The sequence below is a fragment of the Chiroxiphia lanceolata genome, chromosome 15 (genome assembly GCF_009829145.1).
Source record: "Chiroxiphia lanceolata isolate bChiLan1 chromosome 15, bChiLan1.pri, whole genome shotgun sequence".
In the NCBI taxonomy this organism is placed as follows: Eukaryota; Metazoa; Chordata; class Aves; order Passeriformes; family Pipridae; genus Chiroxiphia; species Chiroxiphia lanceolata.
The window spans coordinates 13,939,658-13,962,223 of NC_045651.1; the positions used below are offsets into that span (position 1 = coordinate 13,939,658).

General features: G+C 56.5%; 1 protein-coding gene across 1 annotated transcript; it reads right to left on the reverse strand.

Moving 5' to 3' along the window:
- Nucleotides 1-1,126: 1,126 nt before the first annotated feature.
- On the reverse strand, nucleotides 1,127-22,216 carry NDST1 (N-deacetylase and N-sulfotransferase 1). Its single transcript, XM_032702757.1, has 15 exons — nucleotides 22,176-22,216; nucleotides 9,909-10,808; nucleotides 8,900-9,382; nucleotides 8,586-8,673; nucleotides 8,218-8,372; nucleotides 6,926-7,111; nucleotides 6,488-6,616; nucleotides 6,142-6,324; nucleotides 5,692-5,788; nucleotides 5,415-5,538; nucleotides 5,088-5,262; nucleotides 4,704-4,874; nucleotides 3,810-3,919; nucleotides 2,929-3,031; nucleotides 1,127-2,809 (listed from the first exon to the last, which is right to left on the reverse strand). The coding sequence occupies exons 2-15, from the start codon at nucleotides 10,416-10,418 to the stop codon at nucleotides 2,690-2,692; spliced, it is 2,634 nt and encodes an 877-aa protein (XP_032558648.1). The 5' UTR covers nucleotides 10,419-10,808; nucleotides 22,176-22,216; the 3' UTR covers nucleotides 1,127-2,689.
- Nucleotides 22,217-22,566: the final 350 nt, after the last annotated feature.

A 22,566-nucleotide genomic window follows, 5' to 3' on the forward strand; every position in this document is an offset into this window, starting at 1 on the left:
GAGGCTGTAGGAAAAGGCTGTAGCAGGAAGAGCCCCAGCAGCCGCTGGCCACAGCGGGGAGCAGTGCAGGGGCACAGAAGGTTTGAGCCCTGAGCAGGGATACTTTGGGGTCCCGCTGCCCCTGGGGCCCTGCTGGCCGCAGCTGCCCAGCCCCTGGCCCTTGCCCAGCCCAGCCTAGATTTTGCCAACTTTGCACATTTTTGGCAGAAGCTAGAAAACATCACTGGTGCCAAGGCGGGCGACAGGCAAGGGGGATGGATCCTCCCCCATGGCTTTCCTGTAGCTGTGGGAGGGCAGAGACCTCGTCATCCTATCAGGCACCCCACGACCATGGAATAGGGCTGAGCTGTGCTCCTGGCCCTGTTAATTAACAAGCAATTAACTCAGGGCTAAACTGGGCAGCAGCTGGGCCCACCTGGGGCAGCCCAGGGACAAGATGGGGATTTCCTTGCACATCAGCCAAGCTGGACAGGGACGATGGTGCTGGGGTCCAGCCCCAGGCACAGCCCCACTGCTCACTCCTGGGCTTGGGGACACCGGGAAGGGAACCGAGGTGGGTGCGTGGCCTGGCCTTACTCCAGTATGGCCGGGAATTAACAGCCTCCTGGTCCGGGCAGGCAGCTCCACGGAGCCGGCAGCCCCTGGCTCTCCCCCTGCAGCCCCCTCCTCCATCCGGCGGCTCCGCACATCGTTTGTCACTCCGACAGGTTCAAACAAACCCGGCTGGGATTAATTAGGCTCTGTCTTCGTTTCCTCCAGCACTTCGCAGGGGCCGGGCAGCGGAAGGCGGTGGGGAGGGAGCAGACGGGCGGGCAGGCTCAGGCAGGCAGGGACTGGATAATGGGGCAGGGGGGAGAAGGTAAGCAGGGCTCCCCCAGCCCCCCAAACCCTTGCCCCAGTGCTAACGCAGTCGGAGCTGGATGCTGTCCCGGGAACAGGAGGCTGTGGGCGCTGTGTAGCGTGGATGGATGCAGGACTAGACAGCTGCTGCCACCTCGTGCATGGAGGGCTGCTCCCACACACCCCCTTCTCAAAATCCCCCAAAGATGGGCCCAAAGCAGCCAGGACCCCCAGGGACAGGACTGGATCATGCCACTGAGGAGAGACACAGGCAACAACCAGCAAGTAAAACCAGAGCCCCCCCTTTATTAGCAGTTGGTTCAACAGGACTTTACACCAGTGCCTGGGAGCCTCTCCCAGCACAGCCCCACAGAGAGGCAGCAGAAGGTGCAGCCCCCCCACAGCCCCCCAAGGCTACAGGGGCTCCTGCTGAAACAACTGGCTGGGAACTCCACTGCCAGCGGGGCCCCTCTGTCATCCATGGTGCCCTGGCCCCGCTCAGGAGGCAAGGGCAGCATCCTGGGCACTGCACCCCCCTCTGTCAGGAACCGCTGCCATCCTGCATCCTGTGAAGCAGCTCCATCCAAGGGGAAATCTGGGCCCTTATCCCGGTAAACCCGTGATGGCTCAGTCTCGTCTGCCAGCGAATCCCAAGGCGTGGGAGAGCAGAGCGAGGCTGTAGCTCTGTGCGGCACCACTGGTATAAAGACGTGTCTCCCACTGGGAAACTGTCCCGTTTCCCCACTGACCTTTGTCCATGTCACGTGTAACAACCAAAGAGACCACGTGAAACCCTCGGGGTTTAGGTACAAATTCTGGCACTGAAGTAAAACAACCCCCCCCTGCAAAATGGGAACCAAATGAACCCTTCCCCCCGCCCCCCCTAAGCCCCAACATTATTAAAATACTTTTGTTTTTTAATATTCAAGAGGTTTGAAGTTCTCAGAATCCTTCTGATTGCTGTTATCCCGATGTTCTGTCCCCGGGCTCTCCTCCATGCTGGGGGATGCCGGGCACCACTCGGCTTTACCACAGGAAACACCACGTGTGTACAAGATTGCAGGGTGGGCTTGGGGGTCAGGAGCATACTGGGACCAGTATGCCCAGAGCAGCACACTGGATCCTTCTCCTGCTAGGCTGCACTCCCCCCATGCTGCCCATGAAGGGGGAGCCAGAGGCTGAGGAGCTTGAAAATGAACAGAGATGACAAAAGAAATCATGCCTGAGTCTTTGAAATAAAAATCCACCTGGTTTGCAGCATTTCCAAGTAGGTGTTGGGGGAATCCTGCAAACTCTTCTGTTTCCTGCCGTGGGGCTGACGGCAGGAGCAGGTCTGGGTTCCTCTCTGATTTGGGTCTCCACCAGCTCCATTGCTCTGCTCCAGCTCAGCAAAGTCACCACCAGTGCACGCAGAATGGCTGCTCTGCCCTCAGACCAAGAGGTGAGGGACAGCTCTGCTGCTGCCCTCAGGCTCAGAGCAGTTGGAGCCCGTTTTGGGCAGAGAAAGGGGGAATTTGTGCCACTTCTCTATGTCGGAACAGGGCAGAAAGGGGCCAGAAACTAAAAAGGAAAAATAAAATGAAAGAAAACACAAGTGTGGGTCAGGCGGAGAGGTGACAGCACGGGGACTGCAGAGTCGGACTGCTGCTTGGGCAGCCGTAGCCTCCTGGGGGTCCCCTCCAAGCTTCTGGTGCAGCCATACGCTCCTGGGGGTCCCCTCCAAGCCTCTGGAGATGCTGTACACTCCTGGAGGTCCCCTCCAAGGCCACGGCTGGGTATTGCTGAGAAGGTCACGCTGGAGCAGGGGTCAGCCCTGCTCAGGTATTGCTGGGGGGGCAGCAGGCAGCAGCTACCTGGTGCTCTGCAGCTCCTCCCGCAGCCAGGTGGGCAATGTCTGCCCCATTTTGTACAGGAGCTTGGAGAGCTCTATGTTATGGTCCCTGTAATAGTCCCGCAGGAAGGCGCGCGACTGCAATGGGAGAACAAAGAGGAGGGTCAGGGGGACCAGCCCCAAGCCCACTTGCCTGGCACAGCCCCCAGCCCCCAGCCCAGCTCAGGACCATATCAGGAGGCTTTCTGCATACTCACATCTGAATCCATCTCGGGGTACTTCCTCCCTTTGCTCTTTCCCAAGCATTTTGTTTTTCCTCCATCCAGAAGCTGACACCAGAATCCTTTCTTTGGGTCAAACCTGCAAAGTCAAAGCTCTGCCTCAGCCCTCTTGCCCTCCCCCCTACACCTTCAGCAGGCAACCACTCTGCCCAGCAAGCCCTGCTGCTGCCCAGCCCTGCACAGGGCACTTCTCCACCTCTGGAATCCACAGCACAGCTGACATCAGTCCCCCAGCACAACAGGTTCCCTCTGCAGCTATGCAATAAGCAGCCCACTAAGGCTCATTCACCACCACACCACCCTGCTGAGGGGGCATGGGGGGGTTTAATTACTATTTTCTGTGGCACCTTTGTCCCTGGATGCCCTCAAGTGCCCCACGGCACCTGGGTGAAGATTCAGAGTGGCCACATAACTAAGCCCTGGCAGAGGTACACTATTATTTTCAGAGGTAAATTATTATTTTTCTAGGAGCTCTGGAGGCTCCTGCTTCCCATGGTAGGGTTTAACGCCTGGAAGGCTCAGAGCAAGGTGACACTTGTGGAGTTGCCACATGGCCAGCAGCAAGAGCTGCTCTCATGCCTTCATGAGGAGGTGGGGTGCCAGGGCTCAACACCATCATCTGTGCCACAAATGCACTCCAGAAGCCCAGAGCTGCTCTTGGGCTGTCTAGAGTGATTCCACTGTGGTGTCTGTCTGAGCCTCAGGGGAAAGCCTGGCCTCATCAAAACCAGCAGCAGCTCTATGGAGAGCCCCAGGACTGGGGGCTGCTTTGGGACACTGCTGGGTGTCCCCAGGGTAACCCGCTGCATGGGAGCAATGTCAGGCTGGAGGAAGGATAAGTTCGGAGAAGGACTCACGCAAGGGTCTTGTGGTAATCGATGAAGTTGGTCACGCCGAGGAATTTCTGGACCGTCTCCATCACTTTGGCGGGTTCCGTTCGGAGCAGCTTGCCGTCCAGCACCAGGATCTGGAAGGAGCAAGGAAGGGTAGTGAGGTGCCACTGGCTCCCAGCCTTGCTTTCCTGGGGCACCACACCCTCAGCCATCTCAGAGCCAAATCTGCCACCAGTCTGCACAGGGGCCCCTGCTGAATGCCAGCGTGCCCTGCTGTTCCCTTACAGTGGATGGTGGAAAATGAAATGCAACTAAAAGTCAGGGCTAGGACCCATCCAGGACAACAGTAGAGCTTTGGCTCGAGATTGCCCAACCCACGGCCAGACAGGATTGCAACACAGCAATTATGCCAGCAGCAGGCAACTAATAGACTTTATAAGGTTAATCGACAGTGGAAAAATCATTCAGGGATTGATCCCGTACACCCCAGCAGCGCTGCAACTGCTATTTTTGTCCTGTTTGATGCTGTGGTGACACCAGACAGGGCAGCCCCAGGAGAGTCTGTGGACAAGCGTGCGGGCAAGTGTTGGGTGACCCTGCAGAGCCACCCACAGCCCTCCAAGCTCCCTTTCAACCCTGCTGTGACAGGACATCTTTCAACCCTGCACAACCCTGCGTTGTCTATCACCAGCCTCACACTGCAAGGGCTCCCTTCTTGCACAGTATCTCCCCACTGCCCCTCCTTCCAAGTACTTTCACTCTTCCCTCCAAGGTTTTCAGGGTATAAGAAAAGCAGCTCCCACGGGAGCACCCCCACAGTGGGCCTTGGATCCAATCTCTTTTGCCCCCACATCCTTGCTTGGGTGAGGGGTCTCCCCAGGTGCTGCCACTGTAGGACTGGGGTGCTCCCATCCCTACCTGGTTGGCATGGTAGCTGTTCAGCCAGCGCTCGATGTGGGTGGCGTACCAGCCCGGCACCAGGCAGCGGTTCTGCAGGGTCCGGAGCTTCGGAGCAGCCTCGGGCCCAGCCGTGATCACCTCGTGGAAGGTGTATTTCAGGGCGACCGGGTCGTCGTGAGCTCGCTGGTGCTGTCAGGTAGGAGCAAGGTAGGTTTGTTCCTGGGGTAACCCCAATCCTGGGCTCCCCACGAGGTGCAGCGGCTCCCAGACCCCCAGGAGGTGTCCTCATGCATCACATTCAGCCAACAGTGTGGCGTCAACTGTCACCTCACATCCCAAAGCAAACTCCTTGCCCACTGCCCCACGGGACTGCTCAATCCAGAGGAGAGACAAGAGGCTCACCTGATACCAGGAGTAGGCTCGATCTGCAGGGTTGATGAGGATGGTGATGACTTTGGCCTTGGACAGCAGGGCTGCAGCTCGCCGGGGAGCCACTTCAGAGTCAAAGTAGTTGGCACTTTTCTCAAAGTAAAAGTCAGAAGTGGTGTTGGAGGGGATGGGGAAGAACTCCATGTACCTGGGGGAGGCACAGTGTGAGGTAGGCACATGGTCACGAGATGTGCCCAGCACCCCCCTCGCAGGTGACATCTCAGACAATCAGATGGGAAACCCCACACCACCACTGCTCCCATTCCTGCCCCACTCAGTCCCCACAGCACAGAGACCCACCAGTCAATGCCCTTGTGATAGTTGTGTCCATTGAAGAACTGTATCTCCTCAAAGGTCTCTGAGCTGGGATAGTTGCTGCTCAGGTCCGGGTGCATTCCCAGGAAGAGATAAAGGGCGGTTGTTCCTTCAGACAGACAGAAAGCAGGAGCTGATTTGGGCCAAACCTCCCTCCAAGCTCTGCTTCAGGGCAGGAGGGCAGAGAGAAGCTATTTGGGGGTGTGGGGAGTTCTGTCAAGCATCCCAGAATGCTCATGGCACCAAAGGTGAAGGGAAGCACCTGTTTTTTGAGGCCCGATGATGAGAAGCTTCGGGAATCGGTCACAGGTCTTCTCTTTGGACCAAATGTCTTTGTGCCGTTTGTCTTCACAGGGATCCTGCAACACGAGGGAGAGGATCAGAGACAGGGCAGCCTGGATGGGACTGCACACCTCTGCTCAGCCCCTCCAGCCCGAGCAGACACATGGGGAGGCCACACTGCTCAACAGGCAGGACAAAGACCAGGCTCATCTCCAGGTCTACAGGGCAAACTCCTTCCTGGCACTGCCCACAGAACCAAAGAGAGGGGAAAATCCACTGCTTACCCATGGAATCAGAGGGAAATCCAGGCTGGAAACTACCTGAGGCGGTCATTTAGTCCAAGCTCCTGCTCAGATCACGGGTATATCACACTTCCCTCGCCCAGCACAACAAACAGGGCCACTCCACCTACTCAAGGCATAGGGGGTACCTGCCACAGCGGGTCCTTCTCTTCAGAAAAGATCTGGAAGTATTTCTGTGCCAGCTGCACAGGTGGCAACGTCTGCAGCTTCAGGTTGGTCCAGGAGTTGAGGAAGCGGACCAGGTGCTTGAAGGTGTACAAACCCAGGCGGTCGTTGCCGTAGTTGGACAGATGGGTCATGAAGATGCTGATCTGACAACAGAGAGGACAGAGCAGGGGTTTAGCAGAGCCTCACCCAGCAGCCATCCCACGCAAATGGTTCTGACCCCGGCTGAGGACACCGGGGACTTCTCCCGCAGCAGCGCTGGGACAGCTCTGCAAGATGCCTGTCCCTCTGTCCCTGGGCAGTACTCACAGGGTTGAGGAGCACAGTCAGGAACAGTTCACCCCCGTTGATGATTTTGTCCAGCTCACTGGAGCCACCAGGGTATTCATTGTAGAAGATGGTGTGTGTGAAGAGGCCACAGGTTTGCCGGGGGAGTACCTGGGGCAGGAAAAACATATGGATGGCTTCCAGAGCTGGGTCCCTTTCCCTTCCCAACAAAACAGGAGTCCTTAACCCCTTGGAGGTCAGGACCAATTCCACTGCCCCTCACCAGCCTCAACTTGAATCCACACAACAGAAGGGAGAATGTGGACAGAAGGAAAAGCCAAAAATTGTCCTCACAGGAGCCTCCCCCATGCAGGATGAGCAGAGGGACAGCCCCCTCGAATTGAACCACCTGCTGAGGTTCTGGGTCTTGCTGGGGCGACAAGAGGAGAGAAGCACCAGAGACAAAGCCTGGCCACTCACCATGATGCCGTTGTGGATGAAGCCGCGGCGATAGCGAGCGGGTTTCAGGTGTGGATACTCCTCCGTGCTCGTCACTTTGATTGACCAAACCTGCTTCCACGCTTCGTACAGCTGCACATGCACGGGGTACACCCCCGAGTGGTGCGGGGCCACGGCGTACCCCATGTCAGTGGGGATGCCATGCTCCTGCAGAGAAGGGAGTGGGGACTGGGTGACTGTGGACACCCCAAAACCACAACATCTCAAACTAATCTCTCTGCAAGGGACTGCCCATTCCCAGCTACAAATTGTGTAAGTTGTGCTTCTGGAGAGCATTCAGGGCAGGCTGTGCATCCTCTCCTAAGCCTGGCTGTCTCCATGAAAGGGAGCCCAGCAGCAGACATGCTGGGTGGACACCCACTCCTGGCTTAACTCAGATCATCCTCATCCCTGTCTTCTGCTGTCACCCACAGAACAGTAGCAGCAAAGCTTTTCTGTGAAGAACAAGGAGATACAGCTATACAGGACTGTAAATTGGTTTATATCAGGAAATTTAAAACAGCCTGGAAATTCTGAGCTGGACAATTGCCTGTCCCAAGTAGGGGTGGTCTGGTGTCTCTCTAATTAAGCACATCTAATTATCAGGCAATGAATTCAAATTAGTCTGAAGATCCCTCTCTCAGGCCATAGGATGCAATCATTATTACTGAGTCTGGCCTTACTCGCTTGGATTCAAGACAGCTGTGGGTCAGTCACAGCACAATCTGGTGTCAGTGCTGGTTTCTGCAGGGCCACACAAAGGACAGCAGAAGAGGATGAACAACCCCTGAGCAAGCTGAAGGGCAGAGACTGCCTTTCTAAACCAAACATGTCCCCAACATCTCAGCCTGCAGAGGGAGTTTCCATCAGCTGAAGCCTCCCAGAACAGCCACTGCCCCGGGATCCCACATTATCACTCAGCACAGCATCACATGGTGCCAGCCTGAGCATCCCCCTGGACTGGACCTCTGCACCCCCATGGTGCTGGACCACGTGGGCACAGTTGCAATGCAGAGACAGAGTTTTCCCTTGAACAGGCACCAGGGCAGCTCACTGCCAAAGCAGCAAGTTGGCTGGTGCAGATAAATCCTTTTGCTCCAGGTACTATTGTGTAATTGGATTTACCCACCCAGCTGCAATGTGGGGGACATGATTTAACGTCACCAGGTCCCTTTATTCCAGCAAGCAGAGACCATTCCCTCGGAATCCTCTCTGCTCCCCTTCTCCCCTCCTCTCCCCACCACAAACATCCCCACCGGCGGCATCTTACTCACGACAGCGAATTTCTTGTTTAAGGTCATCTGCTCGGCGAGAACCGACTGGTTGTGGAAGAGGTGAGGCTGCATGTGGCTCCACATGTGGGGGAACCACCAGAACTCCTTCACATAGGACAGCAACAGGTCATCACCTTCATCCTCGGCATCGGTACCTGTGGACACGACACCTGCTGTCACCACGGAGCATGGAGAGCATGTGAGCAGCCAGGGCTGAGGAGGGGGAGGCTCTCTCAGTGACTTTTGGTGCAGGTGGTGGGAGAACAGGGTCGGATGCCTGAGGACCCTCCTGCAGCCCCAGCATCAGCCTCTTTGAACACCAACTGGTGCAGCGACCACAGGCAAAGTGATGCCCTTGCCCTCCTCACCTGTGTGGAAGAATTTCCCTGAGTATCCCAGGTTGAAGGTGAAGTTTGGGATGTGGGTGCGCAGCTCATTCTGTGTGTCAAACAGCGCCTGGGAGAAGGGGAGGGAAAGCAAAGTGTCCTCAGCACGTGGCCTCAGGGATGGCTGTCACACCAGGGCGAGGACCAATGTCCATGAGAGCTTTGCAGAGGGGCTCCCAGGAGAATGGGGGATGCTCTGGGGACAGGAAAGCTCATCTCTGGCACATCCCTGAGCAAGCACAAGTGTCCAGCCCCATACACCCCTTGCCCACCCAGCCAGGACAGCACAGCCGCACCTTGACATCTTCCACTTTCATGCGCGTGCCCTCCTTGCCCACAAAGATGTCGTCGATGTCCACCAGGATGTAGCGGTCGAGGGGCAGGGAAAGCCTCTTGCCCGTCAGGAAGGAGACAGAGTCCACAAAGACCAACTTGTGCAGCCAGAAGTTGAGGTTGTTGCCAAACAGTACCCTCTGGATGCCGTCGTGGAGGCCCAGGTCCTGCATCACGGTGGTGTGCAGCGCGGCGTCCACGCTCATGTGCGGGATGGACTCGGCCGACTTGGTCTTGGCCAGGAGGACTGGCTCATAGGTGGAGTGGTTGGACTGGAAGACGGTCCAGTCCTCCCCAGGGAGCACACCCTTCTCCACCTCGCTGGGGCGCGTGATGTAGAGCAGCGGCGACTTGGGGTTGATGCTGCAGTCCTTCAGCGCCAGGTTGGAGTGGAGGAAGAGGGGGAAGCCCTTCAGCTGGGCACTGAGCAGGCTGTTCTCGTTGGCCTGCATGAGGAAAAAGGGGGCTAGAGGAAATGGGACGCTGGGCACAAGGCAGGGGCTCACTGGAGACACCAACAGCCACAGCAACAGAGGAAGTGGCTCACCACCCCTGGACATCCAGGTGCTAGGTCCCCCTTTCCTCTCTGGAGCATGGACTGCCCTTGTCCCTCTCACACTCTCAATCCTGCTGCTGAGCGAAATACCTGCTCATGCTTTTGGCAGACCCTAGCAAGGGTCACTCCTGGGAAACAGGGACGCTAAAAGCAACTGGACTGATCCCAGAAGTGTGTTTTTACCCCCAAAACACCCAGAGGCCACACATCCCCTCCACAGGGAGAGGGCTAAGATAGTGCCATCTGCTAGAAGCCTGTGCCCCACGCCAGGTTGCAGCCCAGCTCCACACCAACTCAGGCTGCCTAAAGAAAGCACGGAGAAGGCAAAGATCCTGTGGGGCAGCAGGATCCCAGAGCCTCCCTGCTCACATCTGACCTGGCACCGGGGTCTTAGTTCACCCCCTGTACCCCCTTACCTTGAAGAAGCCGATGATGCCCACACCGTACTCCACACAGTACTTGTCCAGCAGCTCCCGGTTCCAGGCATCCAGGTTGACATACTTGAGGACGTTCTCATAGATGATGAGCGCAAAGCGTCCCCGGTCCTTGTCAGTCAGTGTGGGCATGTCCCCCTTCCCCGGGGCAATCTCTGTCCTGTATTTGAAGCGACTCGACTCCAAAATGGCCACGATCTCCTGGCCCAGCTGGGAGTAGAGGCTCTCCACGAAGACCAGCACCAAGGGGTCTGTGCGGGAGGAGTCGACCACCTTGACGGTCTTCAGCGGCAGCAAGCGGGAAGGGGCGACCTTGGGCTCGTCACAGTCTGGCCCTGCCACGTCCCCAGAGGGCTCCAAGCCCCTTTTCCACCCATATAAATAATATGCAGAGATGAAAACACTGAGCAGGCAGAAGGCAAAGAGCAGGAGCAACACCACCTGCGGAGAGAGCTGCCAGATACCCCGCCGGGCCCTGGCCAGCACAGTCATCCTTGCATCTGCTGGGCAAGGTGGGGCCCCTCTCCCCTGCCTGTCCCCTCCCCTCACAAGCCCCGGGGAGGGGAAGAAGCAAGCAAGCAACCAAAACAAAATTAGACAAAATAAAACTGAGTACTACTAATAAATTAAAATACTAGCAGGCCGCCTGTGCAGGCTCTCTCCCCTCCAGCAGTCGGGCGTTCCTCGCTGTCAGCTTCATGTCACCATGGCAGAGGCACTGAGAGTCCCTTTGCTGAGCCGAAATTCCTGTGGTGATGGCAGTGGTGGCAGCAGCAGCCCCATGGCCTCAGCGGGGCGAGGGGGCGGCGGGCAGCCTGGGTGCCGAACGTGGTGGGAATGTGGCCATGGCAGCTCCCTGGTTCCCCGGCTCCACACGGTGCCCTGCAAGACGGAGGTGGGATGAGAGGGCAGCAACAGGACCAACGCTGCTGCTGTTATTTCTACCAGCACAACAGCCCCGGCAGATCCCTCGGCAAGCTCGCTGGCGTGCCAGGGCTTGCCACAGGAACGCCGTGAGCTCCCGACGGCGCTGGGGATGGGGCGGGAGTGCAGCGCGCACGCGTGGCCTGGGATCCCGACTGTGGGGTGAGCCTGGAGTGTAGCAGCATCACCAGGTGCTATGGCAGGGAGCCTTCAGCCCCTCGTGAGTCCCTGTCACCTCAAGCAGCTGGAGCAGCAGCCCCAGTCCTGCTTGCCCAGTGGGAGCCAGGCTGTGTCAAGGAGAATGTTGGGGGTGGTCTGAGCCTCTCGTGGCCCATCCTGACTGGCAGGGAGGGACACAAGCTGCTGGCCAGATGGGCAGCTCAAGGCCAAGCCAGGAGCCGCCAGACAAGGTCACAGAGAGGGGCACACAGGAACATCCACATGGAGCCAAAGAGACCTTGAGAATATTTTTCCCCTCCCTGTGAAAGGCGCATTTGAAAAAAGAAAAAGGATGGCACCGCTTGCTGGGAGGTGGAGCCGCCCAGGTGACACTGATGCAGCCGGTGTGTTTTAAGGAAAAAAAAGTGCTGGCATGGTGGCTCGCAGCCCTGCCTTAAACTCACCACCAGTGTTGGGGACAAGGGTATGAGTCCCTGCTCCTCCCAGGGAGAGCTCCCTGTGCCCTGCCAGCACCACGGCTGAGCACCCTCCCAGCCGACACCAGCCAGGCTCCTAACAGGATTAAACGTGGCCAGCTGAGCGGTACTGTGGATTACAGGCTGGGGCTTGGCAGGGTAATCCTGTCATCCCTGCCCTTCCCTGCAGCGAGTCCTGCTCCAGACACTGCTTCCCAACCCTGCCAGTATGGCACTGCTTCAGCCAGGCCCCTGTAGGTGCCACCAGCAGCCAGTCTCCATCCAGCCTCTGCCACTGTCTCCTCCATCACCACCACCACCCACCAGCAACCTCCCCTTGCCATCTGTACCAGGCACAGCCGAGCACCTGAGTTTATTGATTTGTAATTTGTGCACATAGATGGTCTCCAGGCAGGACCAAGAGACGATGCACCTTCACTCTCAGACCCCCAAGGTGTGCCCTGCCTGTCTCACCTCACTCCTTTCTCCCCTCCAGTGGAGCTGAACTTTCAGCATCCCTGGGCAAACAGCCTCAACAGGATTTTAGAGCAGAGCACTTCTCCAGGTCCAAAAGGAGAAGCACATGGGGATGTTGATTTTAGGGATGTGCCTGTGCAGAGGGAGGTATCTGCCTAGGGGTGGGGAGAGCTGGGACTGTGTTATCCAGCACCCTGACCATGCCATCCTGCTCCCTCTCCGTTTCTTTCATCTGCCAAGAGCAGTGGGTGCTAGCAGCATTCCCACAGTGATGGGTGGGCAAGTGACAACAGTGGGTTTGGCGCCAAGTGCCGGAGCTGGTGGGTGATGGACAGGACTGTGTGTCCATCCCTGCACCACCCTCCATGAGACAGGGACTAGGGCTCTGCATCTCCATCACCTGCCACTTCCAAGGGCGCTTCATTAGTCCATCCTCTTCTAAGAGCTTTTAATTACGGTACTTAATGACCAGGCTTTGGAGACAGGATCTCCAGGCAGAAGCTGGCTGACTCTCCCCAGGCTGCCACGTCAAAGCCTGCCCGGGCAGGGGGCCAGCACTGGACCCCTGGAGCAGCCAGGGGTGAGCCAGGACCAGGGCAGGCACCATCCCGCCCCACGTGCCCGCCAGCACGGCAGAAAGCAGGCAGGAATCCTGCTCTGCCGGTTCACTGCTGGAGCAAACACTTCGTGGGGAGGATGCTGAGGGGTTTAGGGCGATGCCACGGGGTAGGGATGCTCCTGCTTTCCCCATATGAGTGGGTGCTGGCTGCACTGCGCCCAACAAACCCCTCCAGTGGCGGGAAAGCTGACAGCTCTCTGCCAGAGAAGGAAGCAGGTTTAGGTCCAAGAGCACAGAACAAGTCCTTGAGACCAAGAGCTTTTCTAAAACAAAAGGGAAACATGATAACATAGAAAAAAACCCACAAGAGCTGGCAAGGTGACAGCTGGGGTCAAACTTCCTTTTAACCTGATTTTTAGAAGCTGCTCAGGTGCCTTTTAAACCCACAGTAGTTATTTAAAAGGCACCAGATGGAAATGTCAGCCGGAGTCCCCCACACACACCTCAGGTCCCCAGAAACACTACACAGTGCTGGCAGGTTCCCATCACCCAGGTGAGTGCTCAGCCACAGCCACACGTCAAGGACCTTGGGAGAAAAAGCCCCGAAAAATGCTCTTTGCTGGTGGGTTTCTGAGCAATACCACAGCCCAGGCTCCACTGGAGAGGAGGCTCAGCAAGGAGGCTTAGCCACAGTTCTCTTAATCCAGCTGCCCTGACAAACACAATCAGTGTCCAAGCAGCTTCCCAGCATGGCTGGGAGCCCGGAGCACCCTGCGGAGCCGGATCTGATCCCAGGACAGGCAAGGAGTGCAACCAGTGGGCAGGGAAGCCCTTTACTATCAGCACTTCAAACCTAAGAGAGCTGCAGGAGGAAGAGGAAAATGGTTGAAAAGCTTTTCTAAATGCACCCCCCCACACCCAGTGTAGTTGGGGGCTGCGGTTTCCCCCTGCCACAGACACTCCCTGGGGAAACACTGAACCCCAGAAAGCCAGAGGGGCACTCAGGAGATGAGAGGGGATGAAACCATCTCCATTAGCAGCTTGCAGTGCTCTTCCTTTAACCTCCGGTGAGATTTTGCAGGGATGCAATGGGAGGATTAAATATAAGCAAGGAAGTGCAAGGAGATCCGGAGGACAGGGAAGGGTCAGTCATCCCAGCAGACAACCACAGCAAGGTTTGATTTATTGGGGGGTGGAATAGGTCAGGCTGCAGGTGCAAGCAGTGAAGATCAGGCAGTTCACAAGTCTCGACTGTCAGATAAATCAACTGTCCCAATCCCACAGCCCAGGGATGGGAGGTGAGCTCAAAACTATGGGTGTGACACAGTAAGAAATTGCTCACACACTTCTCTTGCATCGCTTTGGAAAGAGCTGCAAGGAGGGATCAGGCACCCACCTTCAGGGAGAAGACATCCCGAGACTTTGTGCAAGAATCCTAACTCCTGACTCCAGTAGCTCACAAACCTCCAACATTCAACCCACAGAGATGAAGCCACATCCTAAACCCCACATCCAGATGGGTCATCCTGCTCCTCTCCTGCCAGCACCCTCTGGGTGGGCACCCCTGCTCCTCACTCCTCAGGGTCGCAGGAAGAGACCCACCACTGCTGGGTGATCACCAGGCCACCACCATGCCAGCTACACTTCTCCATGTAAGCCAGCCCTGGGGGTTAAGCACGAATGGAGGAGGATTTAGAGGCAGGATGCTAAATTGCATTGCACAGCTCAGCGATTTGCAATCACTCCTGCTCGCTCCAACACTTCCCTACCCCTATCCAACCACTGCAGGGAATGCGGCCGGCTCGGCCCCACCGACACATCTGCTTCATCTCCCACTTGGACACTGGAAGGCAAAAGGCTACTGGAAGGTCTAAATTTGGCCAGCCCAGGACCCAGGCCCCCAGGAGGGTAACAGTGCTCATCTCACCCTGCCTCCTGTCTCTCCCACACCTCACACACTCTCACCAGCATTCCCAGTGATCGCTAAATGGTGGCTTGGAGCCCTGGGAATCAGCACTACCTATAAAAGATGCACAAAAGGCAGCCAAATTATTAATAATAGGTTTAAGTTCCCTCTAGAGGGAATCCCCTTCACTCACTGGTAATATTTAGAGGGCTACAGATCTAAAACCACTGAGCTAAGCACGTCCTTAGAGAGGAGATTAATGCCATCACATTATTCAAGAGACAACTGCAAGCTCAAGACAGGGGAGCTTGCTTTGAAAATGAAAGAGTAACTGGCGTGAAAAAATGGCCTTTAAACGCCCACCTCTGCACTGCTGCCTGGATCAGTTCTGAATGGCAGCAATGCCAGCTGCCACTGGAAGTATCTGCAGAGAGCTGAGAGCACTGGCAAGGGAAAAGAGCTATCATAGGGTGCAAAGGACCACAGCCTGTCCCTGTCCCCATCATCTCCCTCCCCAGCCAGGGCCAGACCCACTAGCCAAGAGAAGACACAATCAGGAGGACATGATCTCTTTTACTGTGGTGTGTGATGATGATCCCATCAAGATGCTCCTGGAGCTGGGACTGAAGCCCTGCACCAGAGCAGCCCTGTGAAGCCACAGCAACCCACGGAGAGGAAATCTGGCATAAAAACTTCAGCCACTGCAAAATCAAGGGATTTTTCCTGGTGAACCCCATGTCCTGACAGCCTGGGTCATGAGCCTTTAGGATGGGCCCAAGAGACTTGGACAGAGGGGTGAGCTGTAGGGGTGTCCAGCCACCTCCTGCCAGGTGGCAAACCCAGGATGTCTGGGCAGGGGAGTGGGATGTGGAGCAGACAGAGAGAAGAAAACAGGCAAAAGGACACAGAGCAACAGAAAGGAGCTCGTCCTGGTCACCTACTTGCCAAGGCTGCCCCGCGGTTTTGTAATGCCAGATAAGGAGCGTCTTAATGGTAGATTACACAGGCTGCTTAAGCGCTTTGCAAACAGTACTTACAACCTGCCAGGGAGAAAAATACCCTGCTGATGGCAGAGGGACAGTCCCAGCACTGCTTTCCTAAGGACATCCACCTTCCCCCAGTGCCCAAAAGGTGCAAAACTAAAGGACAACGGCAGCCTGGCAGCTGACCTGGCACAGGAAGGGTCAGGTAGCCACCAGTGCTGCTCCCATCCAAAACTCACCCAAACTTGGCTTCTCCCCTCCATGCACAGGCTGGATAGGAGCAAACACAAGGGAATATCAGGTAAACTCATCCGTGATTTATAAGGTCTGGAGCATTTCCATCCCAGGAGGACTTTGGCAGGAAAATCCCCCCTTTTTCTCAGCTCTTTTTGTAAGATCTGAACTATAAAGCCCAGATAGAAATAAGCAGTTGGAGCATCCACCTGGACTGCTTCTGCTGAATCAAGCTTCCCCTCGATGCCTCACTCTCCTCTGGAAATAAACCTCTGGCTCTGTCTGCCCACCACCTGCCTGCTCCTGTGGGAAAGAAACCAATATGAGTGATGAACCCAGTGAAAGTGGCCAAGGATTTTCACTCTAAAAAAAGTTATTTTTAGCCAAAGTGCCCAGCTCTCGAAGAGGTGGTTTTTTACCCAGAGAGTCCTGTTAGCACCTCAGTTTTACTGCAAAAGATAAAAGTACTGTTTTTCTTAGGTTTTCTTCAAAAAAACAATCATGAGAATGGTTCTTTCCCTGCAGAGGGATGGAAAGGCAAAGTCCGGTGTGTGGTAAATCACTGCAAGTATTTGGTGAATTTTGAGGGGAGAAAAAGCCTCAATAAATTAAATTTTTTCCATGGCAGAGCGGCTGGCAAACCCAGCTGGCAGGGCTTTTAAGACTAGTTCTAGCAAACCTCAAATCTTAATCCCATGGCCCCAGGTCCTGCCCAGCCAAACCTCATCTCCCAGCCCCTTCCCCAGCTCCAAGGTGCTGCAGCCCCTACCAATGAGGCTGTACAGAGGAATCCCCCTACAGAGGTCACCCCATTTCTGATCCTGAGGCACTAGCGGCTCCCACCTCCTTTGTCCTCAGCATCCCGATCTGGGAGAGCACCTCTCCATCTCCCAACACCCACCATGAAACCAGCCTCCTCCATAAACTAGGCCAGCAATTAGCAGCAGTCATTAGCTTTCCTACACCCCAGGGATGCTGGGCTGGGCAGCCAACCCCCCGGCAATTATGATCCCTGACACCATCCCAACCAAACACCCCAACATCCCAAAGCCAGGTTATGGTTCGGGTTGTGTCACTGTAACCCCAAAAAAAAAGCTGGAGCCCTTTGCAGGTGACTCTTCTCAGGGGTATTTTTTGCCCTTGAATCCTTGGGAACAGCCTCGGAGAGGAGCTGGGGGAATTCTCCCAAACCTTAATTGAAAGAGGCACTTAACGAGGAGAGTTTCTTTTGTCTGTTAATTGAAACAGGTTCTTAGTGACAAAACTCTCCATGAATTTTAAGTGAGTTCACAGAGGGGGAAAATCCACTCAATGAATTGGGTTTTCCTGCTTCAAAATGTGCCATGTCAGTTCCTGTGGCTCTCCAAGTACTCAGGAGCCTTTCTGGATAATCAGGGCCTAAATCCCGAGCATTTTAAAAAGAAAAAGGGCAAAAGGAAAATAATCCCACATGAATTTTTATATTTCATGGAGCAGGAGTCTGCGCTCTACCCACAAGGTCACAAGAGGACTCCTACCCAGAAAAGCACGGACTGAAAGCCCCTCAATGCCACCTTTTGCAGCCTCTGACATTTTGCTTGGCTAGACTTTCCCTGCAGAGGTGTTGATCCTGCTGTGAGTGTGAGGGTGACCCTGGATCATGGAGAGCTGCAGGGCAGCAGTGATTCCCTCAGCTCAGCCAAGGCAGCGCTGCAAGACTCAAAGGACAGGCCAGCTGCTTCTTTTTTTTGACAGCTTCCCACTACGGGGATCCTAAAGTTGGTAGGAGAGCAGATCTGTCCCACTACAGAAGAACTGCCAGCTGTTCTGGGGAGCACAGGCTGCCCTGCAAGTGTCAGCCCAGCCCCAAAACAGCACTTTTGTAAAGCAGCATCCATAAAACCACAGCATGAACCAGCTCACGGAGAGCAACTGACCCAGCCAGTGCCTGCATTCTGGAGAAATCCCTGCAAGGACGGAGCTGGCCCTTGCTCCCAGGGACTCCCTGAGATGCTCCTGCCAGACCACATCCATCCTGCATGATGCCCCAATGCTTTGCTGAGCTGCAGATGACCTCCACTTCCCTGCAGTCTGTCCTGGTCCTGCAGTCTGCCAGGACAGACGCTGCCAGGAGCCCAAAGCACCCCCAGGACCGGGTGCTTGCGGCCAGTACTGAACTAGAAGTCGGAGCAGTCCCTGCCGTGAGTGTGGGTGTGCTCCTGTGATGGCTTCCTGGGTGGCAGGTCCTTTGGGAAGGGCTGAGCAGCACACACTGACGCACAGGCGGGGACGCTTCCAGGGCCAGCACTCCCCAAGGTCATGGTCAGGCCAGGCTGGAGGTCAGGTCTTTTATTAGACCAATGGACACAGTTGGAAAAACCGACACATTTTGGCTGCACAGACATTCCTTGGACATCTGTTTTTTCCTAAAGGTATTAGTTAGGCTAATAAAAGACATTACCTCTGCATGCAAACTTTGTCACCCTTAAAACGCAACGGAGGCTGCAAGGCTCAGCAGCCCATGGGGAGCAGGAACAGGCACAGAGCACAGGAGGCACTTGCTAGAGCTGTTTTGTTTTCACCCCCTAAAACAGCACTGGCAAAGTCCATGCCTGCCCCTGGCAAGCACAGCATTGGGGCTGGCACCCAAGCTGCTTCTTGCCTCCCCTATTTCAAGATCCATGTCTGAGGTTGCAGGAACCAAGAGGCATGTCCCAGGGAAGCCTGTTGCTTTAGTTTACCTTCTCCCCAATTACAGCATCAGCCTTGTCCTTTCCTTCTCCTCCGCAGGGGCTCCAAGCCAAGCAAATGCTCAAGGAACCAACTTCTGATGGCCCACCTGCACCTCCCCATGCTCGTGCTTTCAGCCTGTGACAGCTGATAAACTGCTGGCACCATCTGCTGCTTCACATGACCCTGGCCAGCCGGGCCAGGGGACCACACTGCTCCTGGCCTGGGGACATTCCCCATTCAGGTGGGCTCCCATGTCCCCACTGAGCCATCAGGCAAAGCATCCCCATTCCAGGTACCCACACAGACTCCTTCCCTCCTGGCCTCAATCCCACTATCCAACATAAATCCACGAGGCCAGCAATGCACCAGCACAGCAAGGGATGGATCAAGGCTGATAGAGGAGACTGAAAATGGCCTGAGCCCTGTGTCCAGGCACTGATAGCAGTTTGCAGCCATATCTTTAACACTTTTTTAACACATCCCCTTTTTTTAAGGGCTCCAAGCCCTGAGGCTACAGGGCTGTATAAGGCTGTGAAGATGTAGACAGTGTTGGGAAGAAAGGGGATACTGGGTGAGGTGCTGACAAGTAGCTAGAAAACACTTGAGTTTTGCTGGGGCCAAGCTATGGGAAGCAGAGCCAAGACAGCAGCAGGATACCCCAAGGAGCAGGGACAACTTGGGGGCTGTCATCCTTCCACACCATACCTAGAGCCATGGAATGAGATACACATCTCCCTGTGTGGTGGAGGGAGCAGAACAGGACACTCCTCACTCTACATCCAACCCTTAACATGCCCAAGCCCAGAGAGACAGAAAACACTTCTTCTTCCCTGCTTTACATCAGTGATGAGACCTTCCAAGATACTTTGGGTTCCCTGGCAGAAGGGGGACAACAGGACAGAGCTCCTGGGAGACAGTCTTTGTCTCTCCAAGACAACCTCCATCCCCACAGCTTTGGACCAGACAAGCAGCAGGGCTGAACTCCAGACATGCCCACCATGAATACCAGGGCAGTTCCTCCCGGGTCACCCCACATTTATGGATTTCTTGACCTTCCTAAACCCCTCCAGGAAGGCTCGTGACACCTGATGGTAGTGCTGAGGATCCTGTCCCCTTCCTGGGACAGAGGGCTACAGCAAGGTCCTGCTGTTTATGGAGAGGACATGGGAACCGAGGCACTCCCAACCGCAGTCCCCTCACTGCTGGCCAACAGTCACAAGTGGAATTTACAGCTTGATATTGATTTGTCTTCTGCAAGCTCTGCCATTGCAGTCGGTGGCTTTTGCAGGAAAACAACATGAATCATAACCTACAGGCCGCCATCTCCCTGCGTCCGCACGGTGTGACTCATCCAGCCCTTCCAGGGGTCTTGGCACTGCTCCTCCACACCTGGGGATGGGCACAGAGAGGAGTGCGGGGGCACCATCTCCCACTGGCACCTGGGGACTGAGTTGTCACAGCCCCCCAGGTCTCCAAGAAAGCAGCATCACACTTTCCCTCCACCTGGGTCCTCCTGCCCCCGTCTCAGGCTCCAACACCACCAGCACACACGTGGTGATGGCAGCGGTAAGAACACGCCAAGCAATGCCACCACCAGGGCCAAAAACACAAAAGGAAGCCAAGGGCAGTCCTGAGGTACTGAAGTTGAAAGGGTTGGAAACATCAGTGAGAGAGACTGGTAACCCCTGTCCTCCGAGGCCATGAAGCAGGTACAAGATACAGGAGCTTAATATCTCGCTTCTCTCTTTGTCTGGAGTCCTAAACTCATTTTAGCAGGCTCTACCCCAACACCCAAAAGTAAAACCACAACTCATTAAGGTATATCCAGAAGGCAGAATTCCATAAAAAATCCTTTTAAGTAAAACCCTCCATGACCCTGCCCCAGAGCACAAACAGCCAAGAGAGCAGCTTCATCTCCAGTGCCCACCCAGAAACCCCAAAGACAGGATGCTCAGTGGGGTCACAACCCTCTGTGCCCAGCCCAGCACCCAGAGATGCCCCCAAAATCAAACCTGTTTATAAAAGCCTGCAGAAGGAAAGGAGCAGGCAGTGCTGGTGACACTCTGCAGCAGGGACACGCTCGCCTGTGCCATATTTCACCATGACACGTTACTGAAGAAATATTAATCATTCCCTCTTCATTCCAGCCTGGTTTTTGACTGAGGCGTCTTTTTCCTTCTGTTTAAATTACCACCAACAGCGCATTAAGCATGACATGTTCTACAGTACTGACAATACCGCACAGAGAGGGGGAAAAACGCAAAACAACCTGTAATGAAAAGTCTGTTTGGCTGGGATGGGTTTTCCATCCCCACCCAAACACAGCCACACCAGACCCACCAGCTTCCCAAAGGCACAAGAAGTGGGAAAGGCTTTGTGTGCATGAGCTTTCCCGTCAGTATCCGTGTCCCACGGCAGCGACACCAGGTTGGAAGGGAGGAATTTGGGGACCGGGGTGACATGGCACGTACCGGGGGCTGGGTGAGGTGAACCTCATGGGTGGCTTGAGAAGGTCCTGGCTTGGCCCTACGCACACAAGGATGCCCCAGACACAGATGGGCACTGGAAAACACGAGCTTTGCCTTCACTATCCTTGCCCAAAAGAAGCACCACGGGTGAAGGGAAGATGCTTGGCGATCCCGCCAGAGGCCAGCTATGTTGGGGTTTATTTTCCTGCTGTATCAAGCCCTGCACGTTTTTTCTATTGTTTAATTTCCTTCTTCTCCACCCACGGCAAGTTCACTCAGAAGCGAGGAACTTATTTCCTATTGAATTCATCCTGGTTGTTTTACTTGGAATAGGACAACTTCCCTCAGCCATGGTCGCTGTGTGCAGCTGAGGGGAGAAGGCACAGGGCCGCTCACCTCCCCATCTGCACCAGCCCCAGGGAAAAAACACTCTTAAGATCAGAGTAACAAAGATGCTGCTTTGCTGCAGGAAGAGGTGCTGTTCCAAGGCTGCCGGTGACAAAGGGGCACTACAAGGCACTTGCTTCCCAACACTGCGAGCACCAGTAGCAGGAAGATGACCATTTCATGGTGTGCTGTGGCAACTGCTGGTTGAGACCACAGGAAGAGAGAGCCCCAGTGCTGGGATAAAACTACAGTGCTGGGAGGGATCACAAGTCTTGAAAGGAAGCCAAGCCTTCCAGGTGATTCCAAAGGTTGCCCAAGCTGGTGTGTCTCTGTATCACGGGGTAGCAGGGGCTGCCCCCATCAGCAGTGGAGGTAAACCCAAAATACTTGGGGAGATAATACAGCTATGCACGAGAGGCCCAGGAGCTCATCGGTGGCTGGGAAAAAGCCAGGACCTCTTCCAGAGGTAGTGGTGAGGTGCTTCACAAGGGACGCCAGCCAGAGCGGCCAAGCCGTGCCATACGCAAGGTGTGAACCTCCACAGGGGCTCTGGGCCGCGCTGGTCCTGCACGGCTTCAGCCAACACCGCTCGCACCCCTGCGGAGCGGGGACGCCCCAGGCCTCGCCTGCTCCTGGCCGGTGCCCGGGCAGCGGCGGGGCGGGGACACCCCCGGCCCCCGCGCGGCCTCCTCCGAGCCCCCCGTGCGGCGAGTGCCCCCTCGGCCCGGCGGGCCCGCGGGGCGGCTCGGGGCGCTGGGCTCCCCGCCGGACCCCCCGCTCCGCCCGGGCCGGCTCCTCCCGAGAGCACCGGGGGGAGCCGCGGTTCCCGGCGGGGCGGGAGGAGCCGCCGGGCCCGGTCCCCGGCGCAGCCCGGCCGGGGCGGTGCGGGGCCCGGCCCGCGCTGCCTCCCGCTCGCCCGCCCGCCCGCCCTTTGTCTGCGCCGCCCGCCCCGCTCGGGCCGTACCTGCCGCCGCCGGGCCCGCTCCGTCAGGCCGCCGCCTCCACCGACGCCCGCTCCGCCGGGCTCCGCCGGCCCGGCCCCGCTCGGCGCGTCCCGCCCGCCGCCCGGGCAGGCACCGCCCCCGCCGCCCCCCGCCAGCACCGCCCCGGGGGCCGCGAGGGGCTCCCGCCGCGACAGGGCTGCGGCCGGGGCAGCGCTGACCGCGGGGCTCGAGACTACCCCTGCCCCAGTGCCCCCAGTGCCCCCCCTGCCCAGCTCCTCGCCCCGTCCAGCCCCCGGGGTGACCGTGAGCCCGGCGATAATCCCCCGGCGGGAGGGCTCTGATCGCCGGGCTCCGAGCGCCTGTGATGATCCATGTGCCCGGCGATGCTCCCGCCAGGCCCCCGCGCTCCCG